Source organism: Zophobas morio, unplaced genomic scaffold, assembly GCF_036711695.1.
Source record: "Zophobas morio isolate AGI-343-1 ecotype UQ-CSIRO unplaced genomic scaffold, CSIRO_AGI_Zmor_V1 ptg000007l, whole genome shotgun sequence".
NCBI lineage: Eukaryota > Metazoa > Arthropoda > Insecta > Coleoptera > Tenebrionidae > Zophobas > Zophobas morio.
The window spans coordinates 493,253-520,191 of record NW_026972112.1 but is presented as its reverse complement, the minus strand read 5'-3'; the positions used below and the strand labels follow the sequence as shown (position 1 = coordinate 520,191).

The following is a 26,939-nucleotide window of genomic DNA, read 5'->3' as shown; positions in this document are numbered from 1 at the left end:
TTTCACTTTCTCGTTTTTTCAGTTTTTCGGTTCTGCAATTTTTCGATTTTTCAAAATTTTTGCGATTTTATTAAATTTTGATTCTCGATTTCTGGATTCCTCGGTTTTTCGATTTCTCGATATTTCCATTTTCTTATTTTTAATTTTTCTATTTCTTAATGTTTCGATTTCTCGAATTTTCAGTTTTTCGATATTTTAATTTTAAAATTTTTAAAACTGTAGATTTTTCAATTTTTCTATTGTTTAAATTGTACATGTTTCGATTTTTCAATTTTTTTTATTTCACGATTTTTTTTGGTTATTTGATTTAAAAAAATTTTCCCCTTTTCGTATTATCGACTTTTCAATATTTCAATTTTGGGAACTTTACAATTTCTGGATTTTTCTGATTAACTGATTTTCGCATTTTTCGATTTCTCGACTTTTCATTGTTTCGATTTTTCAGTTTTTCAATTCTTCAATTTTTTGTTTCAATTTTTCGATTTATCGATTTTTTAATTCTAAATATTTCAATTTTTCAATTTTTAGCTGTTCCATTTTTCGAGTTTGGCCTATTCCCATTTACAATTTTCGATTTTTCGATTTTTTAACGATTCGGCGTTTCAATTGGCCAATTTTTCATCATCTCAGTTTCGGAATTTTTCAGTTTCTCGATTTTTAAGTTTTTTGATTTTTCAATTTTCCGATTTTTCAAATTTTACAATTTTAAAATTTTGGATTTTCGATTTCTCGGTTTTCCGACTTCTCGATATATCAATTTTTCGATTTTGAAGTTTTAGATTTTTAAATTTCCCAATTTTTCGAACTTTTGATGTCGCGATTTCTCGATTTTTCAGTTTTTCGATATTTTAATTTTAAAATTTTTCAAATTGTGGATTTCTCAATTTTCGATTTTTCAGCTTTTTGATATTTCGATTTTTCAATTTTTCGAATTTTTAAAATTTGACTTTGGTTTTTTGATTTTTCGATTTTTTAAATTGTACATTTCTTAATTTTTCCATTTGTTGGCTTTTCGATTCTCGATTTTTCTCCTTTCGATTTCTGAATTTTTCGATATTTCAGTTTTAGGATCTTTTAGTTTTTTATTCGTCAATTTTTCCGATGTTTCAATTTGTCGATATTTAATTTATTCATTTTTCAAATTCTCGAATTACAACTTTTTTTTAAATACTTTTTCAATATTTCAGTGTTGGGATTTTTCAATTTTTCGATTCTTCAAATTTTCGATTTGCCGATTTCTTAATTTTCCGATGTCTCAATTTTCCGATGTTTCAGTTTTAGGAATTTATACTTTTTCGACTCTTAAATTTTTCGATATCTCAGTGTTGGGATTTTTCGGTTTCTCGATTTCCCGATTAATTGATTTTTTATTTTCACATTTTCCGATTTCTAGAATTTTCAATGTTTCGATTTTTCAGTCTTTCAGCTCTTCAATTTTTCGATTTTTGGACTTCTCGATTTTGCGATTTCTCGATTTTCTCGATTTTTTCGTGTTTCGGTTTCTCGATATTTTAGTTTCTCGATTTTTCAATTTTTCGGCTTTTCGGTTTCCCTATTTTTCAAATTCCGATTTCTCAATTTTTCGATTCTTCAAATTTTCGATTTTTTGATTTCTTGATTTCTTCATTTCTCCATTTCTCAATTTGTTGATCAATTGATTCTGTAATTTTCCTATTTTTCGATTACTCGACTTTTCAAAGTTTCAATTTTTCAGTTTTTCAATTGTTCAGTTTTTCATTTTTTTGTTTTATCTATTTTTTAATTCTAAATTTTTCACTATTTCAATTTTTAATTTTTAAATTTTTCTACTTTGGCCTGTTTGGATTTCTCAATTTTGCGATTTTTTGACTTCTCGACTTTTCGATTTCTCATTTTAAGTTTAAGTTTAGTAAGATTTATATTTTGATGTTTTTTTTCTCTGAATACTTTTGTTTATGTTATTTGTTTCCACTATAGACTAATTGTCTGTTGGAATAAAGCTCTATTTATTTATTTATATTTATTTTCTCGATCATTTGATGCTTCGGCTTCTCGATGTTTCAATTTTTGAATTTTTCGAAGTTTCTTGGTTTTTCGATTTTTCCACTTTTCGGCTTTTCAATGTCCCAATTTTTTATCATTTCAGTTTTGGAATTTTTCAATCTCTGGATTTTTAGTTTTTCGATTCTTCAATTTTTTGATTTCTCAATTTTTGCGATTTTTTAAATTTTGGATTTTCGATTCCCCGATTTCTCAGTTTTTCTCTTTTCGATATTTCAATTTTTCGATTTCTCAATTTTTCGATTTTTCGGCTTTTCGATTTCTCGTTTATTCAACTTCTGCTTTCTCAATTTTTCTATATTTCAGTGTTGGGATTTTTCAATTTAGATTCTTTAAATTTTCCAATTCTCGATTTCTTGTTTTTTAAAATTTTGGATTCTCGATTTCTCAATTTCTCGATTATTTGATCCTTTGATTTTCCCATTTTTCGTTTACTTCTCTTTTCAAAGTCTCAATTTTTCAGTTTTTCAATTCTTCAATTTCTCGATTTTCCGTTTTATCTGCATTTTTAATTCTAAATTTTTCACTTTTTCAATTTTTCAATTTTTAATTTTTAATTTTTCGATTTTGGCTTGTTTCAATTTCTTAGTTGTTCGATTTTTTACTTCTCGACTTTTCGATTTCTCGATTTTATCGATCTTTTGATGTTTCGGTTTCTCGAAGTTTCAATTTTTAAATTTTTCGAAGTTTCTTGGTTTTTCGATTTTTAAACTTTGTGGTTTTTCAATTTTCCAATCTTTTGTCATTTCAGTTTTGGAATTTTTCAATCTTTCGATTTCTGCAGTTTTGTGGTTCTTCAGTTTTACGATTTCTCAATTTTCACAATTTTTAAAATTATGGATTTTCGATTTCTCAATTTCACGATCAATTGATCCTTTGATTTTCCGATTTTTCGTTTACTCCTCTTTTCAAAGTCTCAATTTTTCAGTTTTTCAATTCTTCAATTTTTCGATTTTCCGTTTTATTTATATTTTTAATTCTGAATTTTTCACTTTTTCAATTTTTAATTTTTAATTTTTCGATTTTGGCTTGTTTCAATTTCTCAGTTTTTCGATTTTTTGACTTCTCGACATTTCGAATTCTCGATTCTATCGATCTTTTGATGTTTCGGTTTCTCGAAGTTTCAGTTTTTGAATTTTTCTAAGTTTCTCGGTTTTCCGATTTATCCACTTTTCGGCTTTTCAATGTCCCAATTTATTATCATTTCAGTTTTGGAATTTTTCAATCTCTGGATTTTTAGTTTTTCGATTCTTCAATTTTTTGATTTCTCAATTTTTGCGATTTTTTAAATTTTGGATTTTCGATTCCCCGATTTCTCGGTTTTTCTATATTTCAGTGTTGGGATTTTTCAATTTTTCGAATCTTCAAATTTTAGATTCTTTAAATTTTCCAATTCTCGATTTCTTGTTTTTTAAAATTTTGGATTCTCGATTTCTCAATTTCTTGATTAATTAATCCTTTGATTTTCCCATTTTTCGTTTACTTCTCTTTTCAAAGTCTCAATTTTTCAGTTTTTCAATTCTTCAATTTCTCGATTTTCCGTTTTATCTATATTTTTAATTCTAAATTTTTCACTTTTTCAATTTTTAATTTTTCGATTTTGGCTTGTTTCAATTTGTCAGTTTTTCGATTTTTTGACTTCTCGACTTTTCGATTTCTCGATTTTATCGATCTTTTGATGTTTCGGTTTCTCGAAGTTTCAATTTTTTAATTTTTCGAAGCTTCTTGGTTTTTCGATTTTTAAACTTTTTGGTTTTTCAATTTTCCAATCTTTTGTCATTTCAGTTTTGGAATTTTTCAATCTTTCGATTTTTGCAGTTTTATGATTCTTCAGTTTTCCGATTTCTAAATTTTCACAATTTTTAAAATTTTGGATTTTTGATTTGCCTATTTTTGGGTTTTTCAACTTCTCGATATTTCAGTTTTCGACTCTTCAATTTTTCGATATTTCACTTTTTTACGTTTCCAAATTTTGAATGTTTCAATTTCTCAATATCTGAATTAATTGATTTTTTGATGTCCCCAGTTTTCGATTACTCGACTTTTCAATGTTTCAACTTTTCAGTTTTTCAGTTTTTCGATGTTTCGTTTTATCAATTTTTGTTCAATTTTTAATTATTTGATTTTTCGATTTTGGCCCATTTCGATTGCTCGATCTTTTGATGTTTCGGTTTCTCTTTGCTTCAGTTTTTGAATTTTTCGATGTTTTTCGGTTTTTCGATTTTTCGACTTTTCCGCTTTTCAGTTTCCGAATTTTTCCACACCTCAGTTTAGAAATTTTTTAATTTTTCGATTGTTCAGTTTTTCGACTCTTCAATTTTCCGTTTTTTCAAATTTTTGCGATTTTTCAAATTTTGGATTTTCGATTTCTCGATTTTTCAATTTTTCGATGATTTAATTTTAAAATTTTTAAAATCGTAGATTTCTCGATTTTTCGATTTTCGCAGTTTTTTGACATTTCTATTTTTTAGTCGTTTCATTGTCATCTTCCGTTTTTTTGATGTTTTCGGATTTTGATTTTTTCATTATTTGCTTTATAAATTTTTTTGATTTCTCAATTTCCCGATGTTTCAATTTTTCAATTGTACAATTTCTCGATATTTCGTATTTGCGGCGATCATTTACTATGTGCCGGTTCCATGAAACATTGAACCGAACTAATGATATTGACTTCGTTATTTATTATTTTGTATGTAAACTTACCTCGGTTTTTCTTGTTCGTCGAGATTAAAAAAAGAAGAAAATAATATTTGTTGATGCAGGAGCTTGTAAAACAAATTTGCATAAGAATGAGGTCGGCGAGGTGAGTTATGTTTCTGCACGTTAAAAAACAATGAAGAAATACCACTAAGGTTGTGTTATCGCTGTTGTTAAGAGTCGACAGTATAGTAATTAGGAAGACCTCGTTTATCAGGTAATTTATTAAACCGACTTGATTGTCGTTTTGAATTTTCCACTTTCCTGTAATATTCGTTTAAAAACACGATTAGTTGTTCATAAACGTTTTACTTTCAGAGAATTTATTAATACAATAAAATTAACAATAATGTTCAAAATAAAGTAATTATGTTTTTTTCTGCAGGACGAATTTTTGAGCTTGACTCCCATTATCCGAGCATATCTGGACGGTTGCCCCAGGAGTAAAATTGGCGTTTTGTACATCCACGTTGAGACGTTTCTCTGCATTCATTATTCGACCTTTGTCTTTTAAGACCCACTGTTGGACCAACGCACCATTTTTTTCGTTCAAATATATGTTATAAGAGTTGACGATGTCCATGACTCTTCTGGAAAACCAGGACTTATTTTTCAACAAAAACTGTTTAATTATTTACTTACCCCGAGTGTTTGCTAACTATGTAAAATAAGCCGGCTTTGTTACCTCGTTCCAATTTCCAAAGTTGGGTACTAAAACCAGTGAAATGTTGGATTCTGATTTGAGCTTGGTCTTCACCGTCTAGAACCAAACCATTTGAGGCTTTGCTTCTTATAATATAGTACTCATCATCGGTGCAAGCACGGATGGAAGCGAAACACGTTAATATTAAGCAAACAATGATCTTCCTATAACAATTAAACACGATTTAATAGATTTGAAAATTTTTAGATTGATTTCTAAAATTACGTACCTTGTGCGCGTCGTCATAGTGCAGTAGATCTGAGTATTATTATCGTTATGGTTTGGCAAAGATAATGCAAGGGATATCCCCTGAACACTTGTGGTTAGTGAAAATGATAAAAAATTATCGTGGTTTATGGAAACACAAAATTCATTAAAATGTATTTATTGGTCCCTTCCAGAAAACTGATGACGTCAGCACAAAAATTATTATTTATTGTATTCAAGAAACTTTCACAAATGTTGGCTGTAGTCGTCGCCCTTATGGCAGCTGGGTGTTCTTTGCAAAATATACTCTTGTGCCCCATTCCCATTGTCTTTCCAGATATTTACAGTATTCCCGATAGTGTACCCTGCGCTAAATATGTCCAAGTTATAGAGTTTTTCCGCATTCATAATTCGTCCGTTCTCTTTGAGTACCCACTGTTGAACCATAGAACCATTTTTCTTCTTTAAAAGGGTCTTCCAGGTACCGATGGCATCCACATATTCGACATCCAGAACAGTTCTACGAAATTTGGTTATAACTTTGGTCTACAAATATTTAAGTACTCACCCTGTGCACTTGTTCACTATGTAAAACAATCCGGCTCTGGAAGCCGTTTCCATTTTCCAGAACTGGCTGCAGAATCCAGCGAAGGGCTGTATTTTGATGTAATTGTGATCGGTACCATCCAGTACCAGTCCATACTGGATCGCACTTCTTATAATGTACAAGTCCTCGTGGTCGCAATCGTGGGTAAAAATAACTTTTAAAGATGAGATAAGTAAAAAAAGCAAAACTTTGCTGTAAAAATGATATAATAATAATAAATAATAGAGAAAAAGTTGCCGGATTTACGTACCGTACTTGTCGATGGTTGGATGCCATAGTGGTACTGATGCACTGATGGGAATTTTTCTATAAAAGTTCGCTTTGTATAACACTGATGAAAAAGGAAATCGAATAAGGATAAGATAGTTTTAGTTTCCGGGAAACGGTGATAAAGTCGATGATCCAGTATAGAAATATATATTTCAAACACAAGTCATATTAACATCCCTTACACATTGCGACTTTTTCCTGTAAAATGAACTTCTGATTTACGTTTTGGTCAAAATTTTCCTTCCACACCAACACAGGTACGCCTGCTTCGAATTTCGCGCCTTGAACATCAACATTCTTGAGTAGACCATAGTTGGTGATTTTTCCCCTGGAATCTAGAAACCACTGCTGTTGAGACGAATTCGTTCTGGTATTTACGTAGAGATAAGAATCGCTTTTAACGTCGAGTACTTTGCTACAAAAATCAATGAGTCCGGGTTTATCCACGAAATTTGCCTACCCTGTAGCCCTGTTAATAATGTAGAATAACCCAGGTCGGTCTCCACGTTCGAAAATCCATACTTGTGCATTGGAATCAATGTAGTACTGGATTTTCAGCTGGGATGGTTCCGTAGCATCCAGTACTAAACCACTGGGAGCCACACTTCTGATAACGTAGAATTTGTCATAAGTGCATCTTTCCGAAGTACCACCAGTTTTTACGCAGATAATAAATAAGGCAAAGGTGCACCTGTAATTTTGGTAAAGTGGATAGCAAAAGTGAGGTTAGTCGTACCATGTGGAGAGTACCGTTGTAACCATTTCTCGAACTAGATTGTTTAATTTGTGCGTTTTGTTGGGCGATATCACCGACTAGCGGGTTGAAAGTTCACGGCAAAATTTGTAATTATTTTATTTATCAAATTTTCTTGTCGACATTGTACTCGTTGATAATAGTACCATTTAGGGACAAACTCCACTCCTGACTGGGAATTTCTTTAACGGTCATTTTCGAGTCTCGTTGCGACTGGATTTTACGGATATCGTGACATCCGGAGAGGGACGATAATGAGCTAGGTGATAAGTAGTACCAAAAGCTTTATTTCCACAATTAAACTTTCTTCTCGAGGACGAACTCCTCGTTTACACTTTGACTATCATTCCACAGGATCACGTGAACTCCTGGGGTAAAGTCCTGCTTGTAGATGTCGACCTTGAATTTCTTCGCAACGTTGACGATTCGCCCGTTCAGAGTTAAACTCCACTGTTGGTTTGGGGTGTTTGTACGTTCACTCAGTACGACGTCTACGAAGTCCCTTGATTCAAAATCGAGGACTTTCCTGGATAAAGACAGTACGGGTATAGGGGTACTGTTTAAAGGCATGGTGGCTTACCCTGAGTAGGAGTTGATAATGTAGTATAAACCGGGTCTAGGGGCACGTTCAAATTTCCACAACTGGGTACTAAAGCCATTGAAGTGCTGTATTTTTATTTGGGTGGGGTCGGTGGCGTCCAGAACTAAACCACTGGGGGCGGCACTGCGTATGACGTAAAGGTCGTCGTCACTGCAGGTGGTACTCAAAGTGGCAACGAGGCTCAGATAGACGATTGGAAGAAATAAGTACATTTTGAGGTAGATTGCTCTGAAATGCGCTGACAAGGTTTAAATATAGGTTGATCGTCGTGGAAAGTGAAGAGGTTATCATTTATTGGCGATATGCTGACAATATTAAATTTTTTTTCGGATTTAAAATTTGGCTGATCGTCCCCACCAACAAATTATTGACGTCGTTTACAGATTTTAATTGGAATATAAATTAATGACGAAATTATCTGATAACACCAATGGTACAATTTTCAACTCAGAACCATAATTTTTTTTAATTATGTATGTCAACTACGAAGTTTAGAAAAACTGTAATTAAATATTCAAGGTTCAAATTGTTCAATTTTTGTACTTAATAGTTTGAATGACTCTGCAAGATAATAGCATTTGAGGTAAATTCACTGATCACTGATAATTTTGTAAAAATCGTTCGTTTGCATATTTAAACGGGATTTATAAAGTTTAACGTAAAGTTTCTTGTTGTCGAAATAAGTCTACACATATTAAGAAGAAAAGGCAAAATGGAGCCCCGCCCACCCGCCCTATCTCAATTGTGACGATTTTTTTTATTCGTCGTGAATCATGGGGGCGGAGCTTAGCTGCAAAATCCTTATTTCTCTACGAAGAATTAAAAACATGTTTTTGAGTATTGTGTTGTTCAAAGAATACTATGTATATTTAAAAAAAAGGTAAAGATTAGGCCCCACCCATTAAAAAAAATTGAGAGGGGATATTATATTTTGCCTTGGTCTCTTAATATACATAATATTCTTTGAACAACACGATACTCAAAAACATGTTTTTAATTCTTGTAAAGAAATAAGATTTTGCAGTTAATCTCCGCCCTCTTGTTTCACGGCGAATAAAAAAATCATCACAATTGAGACAGGGCGGGTGGGCGGGCTTAAATTTTGTCTCTTTGTTTTAACATGTGTAGACTTAAGTTTCTTGTTGTGAAAAGATGGCTATTTATATTAAGAAAAAATAGTCAAAATATAAACCCAGCCCACCCACCCTATCTCAAATCGGATGATTTTTTTATTCGTCGTGAGCTTGACTGCAAATTTCTTATTTCTCTACGAGAAATTAAAAACATGTTTGAGTATCGTATTCTTGTTCAAAGAATATTATGTATATTAAGAAAAAAATAAAGCCAAAGATTAGGCCCCACCCATACCTACCCAAATCTCAATTCTCAATTGTGATGAATTTTTCATTCGTTGTCAGATCTAGGGGCGGGGTTTAATAGCAAGATCCATAGGTATTTATTTGTCTAAAGAATTTACCATTTTAAACATGTTTTAAGTTTCTTCTTATATTTTGTCTTTTAAGGAAAAAGCCAAAATATATGCCCCGCCCACCCGCCCTATTTCAATTGTGATGATTTTTTTTTTAGTCGTCGAGATCCATATTTTCTTACAAAAATTTACTAGTTTAAACACGATTTGAATTTCTAAGAATAAAAAATCATTACACTTGAGAGGGGGTGGGTGGGTAGGGTTTATATTTTGCCTTGTTTTCTTAATATACACATAATATTCTTTGAACAACACGATACTCAAAAACATGTTTTTAATTCTTGTAAAGAAATAAGATTTTGCAGTTAAGCTCCGCCCTCTTGGTTCACAGCGAATAAAAAAAATCATCATAATTAAGGTAGGGCGGGTGGGCGGGCTTAGATTTTGCCTTTTTGATTTAATATGTGTAGACTTCTTTGCACAACATTAAATTAAAACATGTTTAAAATGGAAAATTTGTATAAGGAAATATCGATTTTGCAATTAGGCTCTGTCTCATAATTGTAAAATCCATATTTCCTTGCAAAAATGTACCATTTTAACCATGTTTTGAGTTTCTTGTTGTGAAAAGATGGCTATGTATATCAAGAAAAAATAGGCAAAATATAAACCCCGCCCACCCACCCTTTCTCAAATCGGATGATTTTTTTATTCATTGTGAGCCAAGAGGGCGGAGCTTAACTGCAAACTTCTTATTTCTCTATGAGAAATTAAAAGCACGTTTTTGAGTATCGTATTCTTGTTCAAAGAATATTATGTATATTAAGAAAAAAATAAAGCTAAAGATTAGGCCCCGCCCATACCTGCGCAGATCTCAATTCTCAATTGTGATGAATTTTTCATTCGTTGTCAGATCGAGGGTCGGGGCTTACAGCAAGATCCATATTTGTCTAAAGAATTTACGATTTTAAACATGTTTTAAATTTCTCCTTATATTTTGTCTTTTAAGAAAAAAGGCAAAATATAAGCTCCTCCCACCCGCCCTATTTCAGTTGTAATGATTTTTTTTAGTCGTCGAGATCCATATTTTTTTACAAAAATTTACTAGTTTAAACACGATTTGAATTTCTAAGAATAAAAAATCATTACACTTGAAAGGGGGAGGGTGAGCGGGGTTTATATTTTGCCTTGATTTCTTATTATACATAATATTCTTTGAACAACACGATACTAAAAACATGTTTTTAATTTGTCGTAGAGAAATAAGATTTTGCAGATAAGCTCCGCCCTCTTGATTCACGGCGAATAAAAAAAATCATTACAATTGCGAGGGGGTGGGTGGGCGGGGTTTATATTTTGCCTTGTTTTCTTAATATACAAAATACATATTCTTTGAACAACACGATTCTCAAAAACATGTTTATAATTCTTGTAAAGAAATAAGCTTTTGCAGTTAAGCTCCACGTTCACGGCGAATAAAAAAATCATCACAATTGAGACAGGGCGGGTGGGCGGAGGTACATTTTGCCTTTTTGTTTTAACATGTGTAGACTTAAGTTTCTTGTTGTGAAAAGATGGCTGTGTATATTAAGAAAAAATAGGCAAAATATAAGCCCCGCCCACCCGCCCTATTTCAATTGTAATGCTTTTTTTAGTCGTCGAGATCCAAATTTTTTTGCAAAAATTTACTAGTTTAAACACGATTTGAATTTCTAAGAATAAAAAATCATTACACTTGAGAGGGGGAGGGTGAGCGGGGTTTATATTTTGCCTTGATTTCTTAATATACATAATATTCTTTGAACAACACGATACTAGAAAACATGTTTATAATTCTTGTAAAGAAATAAGATTTTGCAGTTAAGCTCCGCCCTCTTGATTCACGGCGAATAAAAAAAATCATCACAATTGAGACAGGGCGGGTGGGCGGGCTTACATTTTGTCTTTTTGTTTTAACATGTATAGACTTAAGTTTCTTGTTGTAAAAAGATAGCTGTGTATATTAAGAAAAAATAGGCAAAATATAAACCCCGCCCACCCACCCTTTCTCAAATCAGATGATTTTTTTATTCATTGTGAGCCAAGAGGGCAGAGCTTAACTGCAAACTTCTTATTTCTCTACGAGAAATTAAAAACATGTTTTTGAGTATCGTGTTGTTCAAAGAATACTATGTATATTAAGAAAAAAAATAAAGCTATAGATTAGGCGCCACTCAAAGCCACCCCGACCTCAATTTTCAATTGTGATGAATTTTTCATTCGTTGTCAATTCGAGGGGCGGGGCTTAATTGCTAGGTAAATATTTGTCTGCAAAAAGTTACCATTTTAAACATGTTTTAAGTTTCTTGTTCTGAAAAGACGACTACGTATATTAAGAAAGAAAGCAAAATATAAGCCCCGCCCACCCACACTATTTCAATTGTGATGATTTTTTTTCAATCGTCGATAACCAAAGGAGCGGAACTTAATTTCAAAGTCTCTATTTTCTTACAAAAATTTATCATTTTAAAAACGTTTTAAGTTTTTAAGAATAAAAAATCATCACAATTGAGAGGGGGTGGGTGGGCGGGGTTTATATTTTGCCTTGTTTCCTTAGTTTACATAGCATTATTTGAACAACACGATACCCGAAACCATGTTTCTAATTTCTTGTAAAAAAATAAGTATTTTGCAGTTAAGCTCCGCCCCCTTGGTTCACGGCGAATAAAAAAAATCATCATAATAGAGATGGGGCGGGTGGGCGAGCTTACATTTTCCCTTTTTGTTTTAATATGTGTAGACTTCTTCTCATGACATGAAACTTAAAACATGTTTGAAATGGAAAATTTGTATAGGGAAATATCGATTTTGCAATTAGGCTCCGCCCCATAATTACAAAATCCATCAGTTCTGATGATTTTTGACTTATATATTGTTTATCAAAAATTTGAAAAGCGTTTCCACGTTTCGCCAACTTTCGTAAGGGACACCTTCAGGAAATAAAGAACCCGGTGAACGAAAAATCCGAAAGAGAGGAGAATGATACTAGAGGTAATGAAAAAGCCGCCCTAAGGACAAAATTAAAGCAAAACCAAGTTGTTTTATCAATTAGTTCAGGAAAAATTGTCTAATTTTGAGTCAAGTTATAATTATCCTTGCGTTGTTTACGTTGAAATGAGTATATTTTTGTCGTGATGTGCGTGTATGTGCCCTTGATATGTCATCGAACTCAAAGTACCCGCTACGCAATTATTACTCACGATACTAATTTAAAAATTAAATTAGACACAAGTTATAATTATTGGTTTATTTTTTGTAAAACACTTTAAATTTACATCGAAACAAATACAAAATGGATGTAGTACCATGACAAGTCGTACCAAACCCTACACTTTCCTCTGTAGAGTGAACCTCTGGCACTCGCACCCGTTATTCTCCCAAACAATGAGACCATTCCCGGCTACGTACTCAGCTTTGTGAATATCGAGGTTCCACAATTTCGCGGCATTGACAATAGTACCATTCATACTAACCATCCACTGCTGATCCAAAGTGTCTCTGGGCTCGGTGGAGACGAGCACAGGCACTTTACGATCAATAAAATCCAGAGCGTGGCTGCAAACAACAACGTAATTTACTCAAACTAAAAAGTGGTACCTTACCCCGTATGGTTGTTGATGATGTAGTACAACCCAGGCCGGTTACCAATCTTAAATCTCCACAACTGCGTGCTGAAACCAGTGTAGGGCTCCACGGTAATTTGCCTATGGTCGGTACCATCCACAACCAGGCCAATCGAAGCGGCACTTCTTATAACGTAGAGATCATCATCGCTGCAGGTACTCGTAGCGGAGATGACTCCAACGCCCACCAACAACAAAGTCAAGGATTGTGCGTAAACGTGCTTCATGTCGCTGCCGTACTTTGTTTTGGTGGTACCGGTGTACGATCTTTTATTTATAAATTATCGGCTGGGTTTTTTAGGAGTGAATAAAACCTGTTTAAGAAGCGCGTAGGTGGGTTTTTGCTGCCTAGGCAGTACGGGGTACTGTGGTGGCATAGTTTGTGGCTTGAAGAAAGCGTGATGTTCATTGATGAGTTGGTTTGGTTCTGGGAAAGTCGGGAAATCCACGGAAGTGTGGGAATTTTGGAAACTAAATTAATTTTGATGCAAATTACGAAAAGCTGTTAAATTTTCGAAAGTTGTCAACCGTGAATTTGTTGAATACGTAAATGAATTTTAAAATATTTATGGCGACAATGCTTTTTTTGCTATTTGTGATAGTTAAGTACTAACAAATAATAGACAAGAATTAAGCGGCCGCGCCCATTATTTTTGCAAAAATTTGGATGATTCGTTTTTAAGTTATAATAGTTCCTCAAATTATTCACCACGCGGAAGTAGTACCTTACTTTATAGAACTACCTTACTTTATAGAACTAATTACGATGCAGGTCTTCTAACTGGTTTAAATTTACAACTTTTTTCTATTTCTTCCAATAGAAAAAATTTGAATTTATAATATTGACGCAAGTCTGGCCTTGTGAAATCGTCGTAAAATTTCTTAGCATTTTACAACAAACAAATTTAAAAATTAAATTAGACTCAAATTTTACTTATTTATTTGGATTCACGATCCCACAATTGTTTACAAATAACTTTAGAAATACTATTTTCTCACTGGAGTGGTACCAGTCGTACCCTACACTTTCTTCTGCAGAGTGAACTTCTGGCACTCGCACCCATTGTTCTCCCACACAATGAGAGCATTTCCAGCCACATAGCGGGCTTTGTGAATATCCATATTCCACATTTTCCCAGCATTAACAATATGACCATTCGTGTTCACCATCCATTGCTGATCCAAAGTATCCCTTTGTTCGGTCAAGACTATCGCAGGCTCTTTACTGTCAATATAATCAAGAGCAAGCCTGCAAACCAGTTAACATTAATTACTCAAAACAAAAAAGTAGTACCTTACCCCGAATGACTATTAATGATGTAGTACAACCCAGGCCTGTCCCCAGTCCTAAATTTCCACAACTGAGTACTAAAACCAGTGTAAGCCTGCACACTAATTTTCTTGTGGTCGGTACCATCCACCACAAGCCCAATCGAAGGAGTACTTCTTATAACGTAGAGATCATCGTCGGTGCAGTTACTCGTGGCGGAGATCAGACCAACACACACCACGAGCAACAAAGTGATGGATTGTGCGTAAAGGTACTTCATGTCGTACACTGGTTTGGTGGTACAAGAGGACGATCTTTATTTATATAATTATCGATTGGGTTTTTTTGGGAATAAATAAAACCTGTTTAAAGATGCGCGTCGTAGGTGAGCTGTCGGTAGTACGGGATACTGTTTGTTTGTTTCTGTTCATTGACTTTTATTACAAGTGTATGTGCCCTTGGTATGTCATCGAACTCAACACGCGTACTTATTATCGTTAAAAATTCATGCGTATCCCCTCCAAAAATTGAATGACGTCATCTAAAAATTATTAACTAAATGTGTGCTCTTACAAGTCAAGGAAACAAAAATTGACTAGATAGATATTAAAGTTAGATAACTTAAGTGATGTTTTATTTTATAAGTTGAGACAACCGCTGATAATAATGATAATGACTAACAATTTATGGTTCATGTTTTCCCAAGAGCATTTTTTCTTGCAACGTGAACTGCTGAGCCAAGTTATTAGGATTTTCGGCGTGCAGTCCCACCGGACTTCCTGCGGCTGTGTAGTTGTGATGTATGTCAATATTCCACAGCGTTTTTACATTGGTGATGGTACCTTTTGCGTTGATGTAAAATTCCTGCTCTGAGGATGCATTGACGGTAAGGACGTACCACTCTTCAACGTAATAGCTATAGTCCAATGGAGATCTACGATGTTAGTAGTAGTACCAATCAAAAATTGAAATTAGGGTTACCCTGTAGCGTTGTTGACAATGCGAAACACACCGGCGTGACTACCACGCTCAAATTTCCACAGTTGTGGAGAATATCCCGTGAAATAATTTATCTGGATTTCATCTGGCTCCGAAGCATCTAATACCAAACCTGACGATATGCTTCTTATTACGTAGAGTTCGTCTTCTTTGCTGCAGTCGCTTTGAGGATGAACAGTGTTCATACAAATGATGACTACGATCAAGAGGTACCTGGAAATGTGTTTTAAAAATGTGGTCAACTGCAAGCCGCACTACCAACCATAGTAGATTAAACATTTCTGATCGTTAACAGCCCTTCTTAAAACTTTTACATAAATAGCTAGTGAGAGATCGAAAATGAAACTAAGTTATACTTATAACAAAACTAAGAGGTTAAATAGATAAAGTGTCTTTAATGGGCTTAAGTGACTTTTTATGTTAGAAGCTTAGATAACCGTTGATAACGAGGACCTAAGTACATAGTTTTCTCAGATATATTGTGTTGGTATATATATACTATTTTGACAATCGTTAGAAGCTATGTTTATACAGGGTTATTAACGAGAAGCTCCACGCCAAAAAAATGCAGAATGCAACCAACAATACAATCAAAAATTTGATATTTACTAGTAAAATTTATACGTTTATTTACAAGATTCCTATTCTTCAAACTGTCTTTGTAGCAAGAAATTAAGTAATTAATTGTTGAATCAACTAAAAAAAAGTTAAGGACCTATTATTTAATCCTCAGATACTTAAAAGTAAAACAATTTTTCTTTTAAATTAATAACCGACGGATTACTGAATGGCACATTGCGTTATTATTTATTAACTTACGCAAAATATTGATAAGAAAGCATAATGAGTCATGGACACAGTCAGAAAACAATGCAAAACAAAAATGCAAAAAAAATTTATCAATGAAAATCAAATCTCAGTGATACTGTCGAAATAGGCAATTAGAAAGATACTATCTCTAATTAATTTAAGTGTTTTTTTTATAACGTTCAGATAACCGTAGATAATGACAAATTTTTCCATTAAACGAAGCACATTACAAATTACTTCGACAAGATTATTTTATTAATAAAATGCAGTTTTTGTGTGTAGCTCTCTCATAAAACGTCTTCGAATGGTTTTTAATTCCAAGTAACCTAAAAACACAAAAAAATTATCAACGTGAGAAAAGAGAATCCGATTATAGTTTACTTTCATCAAATCATTATTTTTGTTTTATTTACAAGATGTAGACAACCAGTTTTACATTCATGGATAACATAATGTTGTTTATTTCTTCTCATCTGTGTCAGTTATTAATTTATGCTTCCCGAGCTTAAGCTAAGGAAGTATCGTAATTGAGTCCATCAGGCGTCTGGCTACTTTCATGTTTTCTCGAGGTTTGCCTGTCACTTATTTTTACTTCCTGAGCGCAAGCGGTTCCTTGCTCGAAATTGCATAACTGATCTTTACTACCAGTGTAAATCTGTATTATAATGTACGGAAGATCACTAGTAAAAAGAACGAGCCTAGAAGCTGAGCTTCGAGTAACAAACCATTGTTATTGTGATAATATTGTGATAATGTCATGAAATACTTAAGGATACAGATCTAAGGTTTGGGGCCAATACTGATTATTATTTGGAATGAAAACTCTTACGAACATAAATAATACAACATAGTTACAGTATTTGTTTATCAGAAGGCATTGCTACTGCTTAGTTGGAACTAATTTATCGAACTTTGTAATTTATAACAACTTAGATAAGAATTTTTTTTTGATGTGTTTTCCTACTTCAAAAAGTAATTGATTTTTGTTTTTATACGAAATAAAACAATGGTGTTAATTACCTTCTGCCAAAACAAAATTTCTCATCATGCTTATCTTTTTGTTTAAACGTTATTTCGTCAAAAATTGAAAAGAGAACAATTTACACACCACATAATATCAACACATGGTCCTTCACTAAAAGATTTTTTTAATGATCGTTCTTCACACGTTCGCATTATATGTTTTAAACTGTCAAAGCGACTAACCGTGTCAAAACACTCACCTATTTACGAAATGTGTACCCAGTACAACAATCACCAGAATAATTTTGATCAAAAGTTAACGTGGGGTATAAAATTTAACAGTCCAATAACGACTTTTCAAAAAGATACAGTGCATACGAATTATACTAACCGACATTGAAAACCGAACACCAAGAACGAGTTGGAATTTTATAATGATTTTAACACCACATATTTACAGATTTTCGTTGCAATCTTGACAAACCCTTCTTAAATGCTTTCTGTACAATGATTTCTGAAGGTAAAGAAAGCTAACGTGAAACGTCAAAAACATGAAAGTAGCCAATTGCCCGATGGACCCAATTAAATTGAGTTTCAGTTCCTTAAGCTTGTAAGTGAAAATATCAAGATGGAAATTACAGGGGAGCAATTTTAAGAAAAGAAAATAAGGTAGGTCTAAAGTTATTTAGACAGGACTTTATTTTATGGTAAACCTTATAAATTAAATAAATATAGATAATACCCGTCAGAATGAAATGAAATATATTTTTAAAATAATGGCACTGGAACTGTAGTTATTTTTTCGTATTTCTGAAATCAAACAAGGAACGTGTCGGTGTTGCCAACATCAGAATGTAAACAATTTATTTCATGGCTTACTGGAGGACGTTTCTTCGTTCATATAGCGTAAAATTTTATTATAAAATTTCGATTTTATTTTGGGAAAAATCTGAAAACCTAAGGTAAAAACTCAAGGGGGATTCATAAGCTACAACTACCGGACTTTATATGTTTTATAAAATTCCAGTGCCATTTATCAAAAAAAGATATTGACATGACGTCATCAAATTGTTGGTGGGGATGACTAGATACATTTTGGTACCGTTTTACCATTATATCTATACGATATTCCTAACAAACATATAAAATATGACATTAATTTTTGAGAGAACAACTAAGGCAAGTACTAGCTCCGCCCACCCACCCTTTATTTTTTAGAATAACAGGTCATCTGCCAAAATCAGTCTTATCTTGGCAAGTACTAGCCCCGCCCACCCATCCTTATTTTTTTAGGGGATATGTCATTTGGCATAATCAATCTTACCTTAGGAAGTACTAGCCCCGCCCACCCACCTTTTATTTTCTTGGAAGAGCGGGTCATCTGCCAAATTCAGTCTTATCTTGGCAAGTACTAGCCTCACCCACCCACCCTTACTTATTTAGGGGATATGTCATTTGCCAAAATCAGTCTAATCTTAGCAAGTACTAGCCCCGCCCACCCACCCTTTATTTTCTTGGAAGAGCTGGTCATCTGCCAAATTTAGTCTTATCTTGGCAAGTATCTCTTTTGAAAACGATTTTTAATTAACGAACCTAAAAGTTAATTTCAATTGACCTCACATTTCGTGTTTCAATTTTAATATTATATATACCGTAACTTTTGTGAATATATACTATATGATCGAAAGAAACTCCTCTAGTAGGCCGTGGAATTTATTTTTAAAATAATGACATTGCAGCTATTTGATTCTTTATTGGACAGTTATTTGACCGTAACTGCCAAACAAGGAATGCCTTGGTGTTGCTAGCATCGTTATTTTTAAAATAAATTGCGCGGCACACTAGAGGGTTTTTTTTTTCGATCATATGGTATATAGGTACAAAAGGTCTGGTCTTTGGTACGTTATACAGAATATTAAAATTGAAATACGATGTGAATGAGATCACTTGAAATAATTTCTGAGATTCGTTAATTAAAAATTGTTTTCAAAAAAGTCCTATTCAGATACAATCGGCATTTCATTGTGTTACTGTAAAATAAAAAATTCTTGACGTATACATTTCATTGTTAAATTTATCATATTATTTGATTAGTTAAGTAATTAATATCGTATTATTTAAGAGTTTCGTAAGAGTTTTTATTCCAAATAATAATCAGTATTGGCCCCAATCCTTAGATCTGTATCGTTAAGTATTTCATGACATTATCACAATATTATCGCAATAACAATGGTTTGTTACTCGAAGCTCAGCTTCTAGGCTCGTTCTTTTTACTAGTGATCTTCCGTACACTACAATACAGATTTACACTGGTAGTAAAGATAAAGTAGAGTTATATATATACTTAACAACTGTGTAAAAAAAAATCATTTAATCACTTAATTATTAACAACGAGACGAAGAAAAAAATTGTCAAAAATTGGTTGAGCAAAGTTTCTCGTCCGTGAAGTCTTAACGCTTTCTGCAGACGGCAGACAGGAAAACCTCGAGAAAACATGAAAGTAGCCAGACGCCTGATGGACTCAATTACGATACTTCCTTAGCTTACACTCGGGAAGCATAACTGAATAACTGACACAGATGAAAAGAAATAATAGTTATTTACGTACACTAAATACATATTTATAATTACGTCGATACCAAGATCTTACAGATTTTTAGTTTTCGTGTTAATTAACACTTTATTCGAGTCTAGAACAAGCGGATTGTCCTGCAGCAGATTATTTATACTATGATATTAAAAGCGTTGCTTCTGGTTATGTACTCTCCACTGCTGCAGCCCCGTAGCAGGAAAACTTATTCAGGGGGGCCAAGTTTGTCGACAGAGGGGGCTTCATGTAAATATTTATATTTTAATAATACACTCAGATAACTACTTTATTTTTTCTGAGTTTTTATATTTGAAAGAACATTAAAATAATTGGAAACGTCGATTTTTTACGCTAAATTTTCGTAAAAACCTGTCGAAGTCCAAAAAATTATTACGGTACTTGGTTAAAATGCTGGTTAAAACAGAGAATGTAGATTCACAAACAGCTGTACTGCGTCCAAAAATTTGTGTAGTGGCCATATAGGTAACATCCAATTTGTTTGAGTTTATTTTTTTGCATGTTTAGTACATATTTTAAAAATCCGAATTCGCAACCAAATATTTCGAAAATTTTGGTACGGAACCATGAACTCGTCATGTTTTTTTAAACTCGTCGAGATGTGTATTTCAGAATTTTTTGTCAACTTTAACAAAAGCTCAATTTTTGGAAACCCATATAAAATTTTTGACTTTTCCCAAGCATTTTCGAAAATGACCAAAAGAATTCCTTTGTTCATCTCGATTTCTTCCAAAAATCGTTTTGGATTAAATTTTTTTGAAAATTCTTACATTTTTTGCAGAATCGACGGAAGAAAAATGGCAATTTTTGAGAACCTGTATCAAATTTTTGACTTTTTTCAAGCACGTTCGAAATTACCAAAAGGGATTCCTTTATTGATTTCGATCTCCAGATGTTGTTTTTGGTTATTTTTTCGAAAATTCGTACAATTTTTCCACAATCGCCAAAAGAAATATGGTAATTTTTGAGAAATTTTGAAAATTCGAGCTCGAAACCGAGTATTTCGAAAATTTTGATCCGGAACCATGAACCTGTCATGTTTTTTTAAGCTCGTCCAAATCTATATTTCAGAATTTTTTGTCAACTTTTACGAAAGTTCAATTTTTGAAAACCCATATAAAATTTTTGACTTTTCCCAAGCATTTTCAAAAATTATCAAAAGAGACTCCTTTGTTCATCTCGATTTCCAAAAATCGTTTTGGATTCAATTTTTTTGAAAATTCTTACAATTTTTCCAGAATCGACGGAAGAAATATGGCAATTTTTGAGAACCTGTATCAAATTTTTGACTTTTTTCAAGCACGTTCGAGATTACCAAAAGGGATTCCTTTATTGATTTCGATCTCCAGATGTTGTTTTTGGTTTTATTTGGTTGAAAAGTCGTAAAATTTTTCAGCAATCGCCAAACGAAATGTAATTTTTGAACTTTGAAACCGAATGTTTCGAAAATCTTGATCTGGGACCATCTAGACCTTGTGTTTTTTGATTCAGCTCGTCGAGATCAACATTTCAGATTTTTTTTGTGGATTTTTAGTCAACTTCAACAAAAGCTAAATTTTTGAAAATCTATAAAATGTTTTTGACTTTTCCCAACCGTTTTCGAAAATTAGCAAAAGGGATCTCTTTATCGATTTCGATCTCCAAATGTTGTTTTTGGTTTTATTTTCTCGAAAATTTGTACAATTTTTCCAAAGCCACCAAAAGAAATGTAATTTTTGAGGAATTTTGAAATGTCGACTTTGAAACCGAATTTTTCGAAAATCTTGGTCTGGGACCATCAAGACCTTATGTTTTTGGATTAAGCTCATCGAGATCTACATCTCGGAATTTTTTGTTGATTTTTTTGTTAATTTCAACAAAAGCTCAATTTTTGAAAATCCATATACATTTATTGACTTTTCCCAAGCATCTTCGAAAATTAGCAAAAGGGATCTCTTTATTGATTTCGATCTACAGATGTTATTTTTGGTTTTATTTTTTTGATATTTCGTCGAATTTTTCCACAATCGCATAAAGAAATAACTTTTTTTTAAGTCACTTTTGAGATTTTTTAGAAATTTTAGGTAGAAACCCAATATTTCGTAAATTTTGCTCCGGGAGCATGAACATGTTTTTCGATTAAGCTCATCGAGATCTATATTTCAGAATTTTTTGTCAACTCTAACAAAAGCTCAATTTTTTAAAACTAAATAAATTTTGATTTTTCTTAAGCATTTCCAAAAATTACCAAAAGTCATTCTTTTATTTATTTCAATCTTCAGATGTTGTTTTTGGTTTTATTTGTTCGAAAATTTGTAAAATTTTTCTAGAATCGTCAAAAGAAATAGGAGTATAATTTTTGAGAAATTTTAAAAAGTCGACTTGGAAACCGAATAGCAGCAAGACCTTCTGCTTTTTGACTAAACTCGTCGAGATCTACATCTCAGAATTTTTTGTAGATTTTCAGCCAATTTCAACAAAAGCTCAATTTTTGAAAATCTATAAAAAAAATTTGACTTTTCCCACGCATTTTCGAAAACTAGCAGAAGGGATCTTTTTATTGATTTCGATCTCCAAATGTTTTTTTTTTGGTTTTATTTTTTCGAAAATTCGTACAATTTTTCCAGAGCCGCCAAAAGAAATGTAATTTTTGAGAAATTTTGAAATGTCGACTTTGGAACCGAATTTTTTTAAAATCTTGGTCTGGGACCATCAAGACCTTATGTTTTTTGATTAAGCTCATCGAGATCTACATCTCAGAATTTTTTGTCGATTTTTTGTCCATTTCAATAAAAGCTCAATTTTTAGAAAATCCATATAATATTTTTGACTTTTCTCAAGTACATAGTAGGCTATGGAATAAAATGTCACATGTTCATTTTTTTATACGGTCAACATCAACGGTAGTGTGATATTGCCAAATAATATACCCTGTAAGAAAATAAAGGTGGGGCGGGTGGGGCCAGTTAATATGCTTCGGCAATCGGCATTATATTGAAATTTTATTACTAATTTGAAATTTATAATGTATAAGTCTTCCAGGGGGGGCAACCACAACTGCTAGGGGGGGCTCAGCCCTCTCTTGCCCCCCCGTAGCTACGGGGTTGCACTGCTGATCCGAACGATAGATCAATCATTACAACGGTCAGGAATGGAGAATTACGTTTCGAAGTTTATTCCATATTATCAACGATTTTGCTAGGTATAAAGACTTAATTTTCTAAAGAAATTAAAATAGCTGATAATTTACAATAAACAAACCGAGTGTTAATTATCTAAATAATGGATTACAGTTTTTTTAGATAGTGCCAAATATTTAATGACTGATAAAAACAGATTTCGGTAACATTTTCCCATCAAATTCGTGCTACTGGGTGTACATATATATTTAGCCACACCGTACACATACATTCAGTAAACTTCCTCCAGTACACAGCAATCAACCATAATGGGCTACGTTACGGAAAAAAGGTATCTGAATTTGGTATAACATGTCGAACTTCTAAAATACGTTGTTAGATATTTTGTTTAAATTAATTAAAAATATTGTCATTATTATTATAACAGAGTAATTAAAAACAGTAAAATCGCAATTCTAACACAGAAAAGCTAACTAAAAATACTGTGCTCAGTATAAATTAGTTTTAGTTTTTATTTTCAACCTCCGAATTGTACAAATAAACATAATTTTTTTCGTTGATGACAGTAATGTTTAACAAAAAATATCAATAACTAGATTTTGTGCTGTGACGTGCAGTTTGTCGTATTTTCAAAACATATTTACAGGTATTCGTTGATTCTTCTAATTGTTATGTGCACGATCAGTGTTAGTGCCGAATGTGACTGCACCAAAGAAGATGAACTGTACTCCATAAAAGGTAGATCGTCAGGTTTGGTACTAGATGCTTCCAAACCAGATCAGATCCAGATACAACATTACACAGGAGTTCCTGAACAACTTTGGAGATTTGAACGGGGTAAACATGCCGGTTTGTTCCGCATTGTCAACAACGCTACAGGGTAAATAATCGTTTAGCTTTTATTTGAACTAATAGTTGCGATGTAGAACACCATTGGCCTATAAGGATCACAAAGAAGGGTGGTTCGTTCTCACTGTAAATGCAGCTTCAATACAAGAGTTTATGATTAATGCGAAAGGCACCATTACCAATGTAGAAACGACCTGGAATATGGACGTATTGGATAATATCCACAGTGCAGGAACTCTAGTGGGATTGTATATTGAAAATAATAGTACGGCTCAACTATTCACGTTGCAGTAAATATATTCTTGTATGACATGAGCGATGATAAATCGTGGTTATTATTAGTTATTATTATTGCTATTCTATTGTAAAACAAGTATTGTTACACGATTGCAATAAAAGTTTAAAGCTATTTGTTCTTCTGATTTTTTACACCCTTCGGATGTTTACACCAGACAAAAATCAAGGTTTGTGTAAAGTTTGTACTTGCGTTTATTTTGAATTATTTATTGGCTGAGTACTTTTCATATTTTGTCTTCTATGACAAACACCGTCCATTATGTTTATCCACAAAAAGTATTGCCTGTAGAACTGCGCAATTACTAAACCAGCCTGAAAAAAGCAGCTAAATTTCGATTATTTTGATTTATATTATATGTACCTTCATAAATAAAATTTGTCATCAGAGGCTATTTTTAAAAAAGTTTCTACATGGGCGTCAATATTACAGATTTTTTTTGGCTTGCAGCCATCGCTCTGCCTCTTGAGAAATGCTTTGAGTTTGGGATATTTGTCCAAATGTACGTCATGTTTTACAGACAATGTGGTTTTTAGCATTGAAGAGGGCTTAAAATTTCTGGACTTGATTTTAAAATAAGTTAAACTGAATGCTTTGAAATCTTGCAGTTGTTTTAAATTTATGGCAAGCATACTAATTTTTTAATAAAAATATATTTGCTTATCTCCTCCAAAACATTGATGACGTCATCTCAAAATGTTGCCGGATAAATACTATCTAAAATATGCAAAATATGATCAGTCCATACTTGTGATTTATCACTACATTCACATTTTTTAGATTTGCTTAAACAGGGTGACCTAAAAAATGAATGACTGAGTTGTTAAAAAATCATCCAATCAGATTCAGGAATTTAAATCGTTACTATGGAAATTTGCACTTTAACACCATTTCAATTTACCAAGTTTTTACAAGTTTAATAGCGCCAAAATCAATCTATCACCCCCTATTTTCTCAGAGGATATGCCCTTTACCAGAATCAGTCAGCAAGTACTAGCCCCACCCACCCGCCCCTATTTTCTCAGGGCTATGTCATTTGCCAAAATAAAACTTATCTTAGCAAGTACTTCCCTCTAAGAAAATAAGGGGCGTGTGGGTGGGGTTACTACTTGGTTAAATAAGACTGATTTTGGCAGATAACACACCTTCTAAGAAAGTAAAGGGTCGGTGGGCGGGGCTAGTATTTGATAAGATAAGACTTATTTCGGCAAATGACATACCCAAAATAAGTTTTACCTTAGCAAGTACTAGGCCCGCGCACCCGCCCTCTATTTTCTCAGAGGGTATATCATTTGCCAAAATCGTTCTTATCTTATCAAGTACTAGCCCCGCCCACCCGCCCTCTATTTTCTCAGAGGGTACAGCATTTGCCAAAATCGTTCTTATCTTACAAAGTATTAGCCCCGCCCACCCACCCTTTCCTTTTTTAGAAGCTATATCATTTGCCAAAATCATTCTTATCTTATCAAGTACTAGCCCCGCCCACCCACCCTTTACTTTCTTAGAGGATACATCATTTGCCAGAATCATACTTATCTTATCAAGTACTAGCCTTGCCCACCTGCCCTCTATTTTCTCAGAGGGTATGATGTTCGCCAAAATCAGTCTTACCTGAGCAAATAATACCCTTTGAGAAAACAAAAGGCAGGTGGGTGGGGCTAGTACTTGTTAACATTTCTATTTTCTCATAGGGTATATCATCTGCCAAAATCGTTCTTATCTTACAAAGTATTAGCCCCGCCCACCCACCCTTTCCTTTCTTAGAAGATATATTATTTGGCAAAATCATTCTTATCTTATCAAGTACTAACCCCACCCACCCGCCCTCTATTTTCTCATAGGGTATATCATCTGCCAAAATCGTTCTTATCTTCCTCGTTTTAAAATTATAGCTCTTCTAATATCTGTGTTAATAATTCACTGTAATCATAAATGACACAAAAAGATAATTATCCGGGGATGCTCGAGAAGAATTCGATGGCATGGGAAAGGTGGACACGTGATAGATTTTCCTAAAGGAGAAGGATTTTGGAATTATTGGAGATAAGGTGGAAATGCGATAAGAAATCGCATCTTCGTACTTGACATTTTTACATGATTTTTGATAAGAGTGGAATTTTTTCCCGGTGAAAGTTGCAGGATTATTTGAATTTTTACATAATTTGATTTCGTTTGATTCTCCCGCCATGAGATCGGCTGCGTTCGGTTAAATCCGAACTTGTCGCTTTAAATTTTAAATTGAAGTATATTTTTCAGGTTAAACTTGAGGTTGTAGACCCAAATGAAATAAAAAAAATACAATCTTGCAATTAACGTCACAAAAAATTGTTATCTTTGATTAACTTTGATAGCATTGCTAGATTTTTATATTAAAATTAAAGTGACAATACTAGTTCGATTTTTGATAAATGTTGTTTTCGTTTGTAGTACATGATATGTTTCCAAAAGGCAGCACAAATCGTTAGTTATTGTTTATTAAAAATTTATTTATTTGTATTTTTTGTGTTCATTTTAAGATCTCTTTTGTCGTATATGCGTATATATTTTGTACACATATTAAAACAAATAGGCAAAATGGAAGCCCGCTCACCAGCCCTATCTCTAGTGTGATGATTTTTTTTATTCGCGTTAACCATAACAGCGTTAACTGTAAAATGCTTATTTCTTTACAACAAATTGAAAAGATATTTTTAAGTATCGTGTTGTTCAAAGAATACTATATATGTTAAGAGAAACAGGCAAATTATAAGCCCCGCCCATTCGCCCTATCTCAATTCGGATGATTTTTTTATCCGTTGTAAGCCGAGGGGCGGAGCTTAATTGTAAAATCCTTATTTTTCGACGAGAAATTACATGGTAATTTTTTGTAAAGAAATAATAAGAATTTTACAATTAAATTCCGTTCCTTTGGCTCTCGATGATTAACAAAAATCATCAGAATTGAGATAGGGCGGGTGGGCGGAGCTTATATTTTGCCTTTTTTCTTAATATGTTTTAAGTTACATGTTGTGAAAAGAAGTCTACACATATTAAAACAAAAAGGGAAAATGTAAGC

The 26,939-nt window shown here is 33.0% G+C and overlaps 5 protein-coding genes across 10 annotated transcripts in view; 1 reads left to right on the top strand and 4 right to left on the bottom strand.

Annotated features, from left to right (window-relative positions):
• Nacp60e (Na channel protein 60E) overlaps positions 1-26,939 on the top strand; it is a 398,987-nt gene that overhangs the window by 205,529 nt on the left and 166,519 nt on the right. The gene's annotated exons all lie outside the window — the stretch shown is intronic.
• LOC135124160 (uncharacterized) lies at positions 5,031-8,143 on the bottom strand. Of its 3 annotated transcripts, XM_064049035.1 has the most exons (8): positions 7,859-8,125; positions 7,261-7,804; positions 6,985-7,215; positions 6,505-6,939; positions 6,216-6,446; positions 5,670-6,167; positions 5,380-5,604; positions 5,031-5,327 (listed from the first exon to the last, which is right to left on the bottom strand). In XM_064049035.1, exons 6-8 carry the CDS (start codon positions 5,684-5,686, stop codon positions 5,105-5,107), a joined length of 465 nt encoding a protein of 154 aa, XP_063905105.1. In that variant the 5' UTR covers positions 5,687-6,167; positions 6,216-6,446; positions 6,505-6,939; positions 6,985-7,215; positions 7,261-7,804; positions 7,859-8,125; the 3' UTR covers positions 5,031-5,104. The 3 variants fall into 3 exon arrangements, with proteins under 3 accessions (XP_063905105.1, XP_063905106.1, XP_063905104.1); XM_064049036.1 differs by lacking the exons at positions 5,031-5,327; positions 5,380-5,604 and having other exon boundaries at positions 5,810-6,167; positions 7,859-8,143; XM_064049034.1 differs by lacking the exons at positions 5,031-5,327; positions 5,380-5,604 and having other exon boundaries at positions 5,810-6,167; positions 7,859-8,112.
• LOC135124463 (uncharacterized) lies at positions 12,580-13,379 on the bottom strand. Its single transcript, XM_064049531.1, has 3 exons — positions 13,285-13,379; positions 12,950-13,237; positions 12,580-12,902 (listed from the first exon to the last, which is right to left on the bottom strand). The coding sequence occupies exons 1-3, from the start codon at positions 13,377-13,379 to the stop codon at positions 12,674-12,676; spliced, it is 612 nt and encodes a 203-aa protein (XP_063905601.1). The 3' UTR covers positions 12,580-12,673.
• On the bottom strand, positions 13,894-14,556 carry LOC135123953 (uncharacterized). The gene is made up of 2 exons (XM_064048813.1): positions 14,270-14,556; positions 13,894-14,219 (listed from the first exon to the last, which is right to left on the bottom strand). Exons 1-2 carry the CDS (start codon positions 14,518-14,520, stop codon positions 13,991-13,993), a joined length of 480 nt encoding a protein of 159 aa, XP_063904883.1. The 5' UTR covers positions 14,521-14,556; the 3' UTR covers positions 13,894-13,990.
• LOC135123952 (uncharacterized) lies at positions 14,847-15,614 on the bottom strand. Its single transcript, XM_064048812.1, has 3 exons — positions 15,502-15,614; positions 15,222-15,452; positions 14,847-15,174 (listed from the first exon to the last, which is right to left on the bottom strand). Exons 1-3 carry the CDS (start codon positions 15,516-15,518, stop codon positions 14,925-14,927), a joined length of 498 nt encoding a protein of 165 aa, XP_063904882.1. The 5' UTR covers positions 15,519-15,614; the 3' UTR covers positions 14,847-14,924.

What these genes read in the sequence shown, in the direction of transcription:
- LOC135124160 (XM_064049034.1), bottom strand. Translation starts at nt 6,530, where the DNA reads ATGGCATCCAACCATCGACAAGTACG. An exon ending in TCCAACCATCGACAAGTACG is followed by an intron (nt 6,447 to 6,504) that starts GTACGTAAATCC and finishes TCATTTTTACAG; the next exon opens with CAAAGTTTTGCTTTTTTTAC. An exon ending in ATAGTGAACAAGTGCACAGG is followed by an intron (nt 6,168 to 6,215) that starts GTGAGTACTTAA and finishes CAAATTTCGTAG; the next exon opens with AACTGTTCTGGATGTCGAAT.
- LOC135124463 (XM_064049531.1), bottom strand. Translation starts at nt 13,379, where the DNA reads ATGAACATCACGCTTTCTTCAAGCCACAAACTATGCCACCACAGTACC. An exon ending in CCTACGCGCTTCTTAAACAG is followed by an intron (nt 13,238 to 13,284) that starts GTTTTATTCACT and finishes TATAAATAAAAG; the next exon opens with ATCGTACACCGGTACCACCA. An exon ending in ATCATCAACAACCATACGGG is followed by an intron (nt 12,903 to 12,949) that starts GTAAGGTACCAC and finishes TGTTGTTTGCAG; the next exon opens with CCACGCTCTGGATTTTATTG.
- LOC135123953 (XM_064048813.1), bottom strand. Translation starts at nt 14,520, where the DNA reads ATGAAGTACCTTTACGCACAATCCATCACTTTGTTGCTCGTGGTGTGT. An exon ending in ATCATTAATAGTCATTCGGG is followed by an intron (nt 14,220 to 14,269) that starts GTAAGGTACTAC and finishes ACTGGTTTGCAG; the next exon opens with GCTTGCTCTTGATTATATTG.
- LOC135123952 (XM_064048812.1), bottom strand. An exon ending in ATTGTCAACAACGCTACAGG is followed by an intron (nt 15,175 to 15,221) that starts GTAACCCTAATT and finishes CTAACATCGTAG; the next exon opens with ATCTCCATTGGACTATAGCT.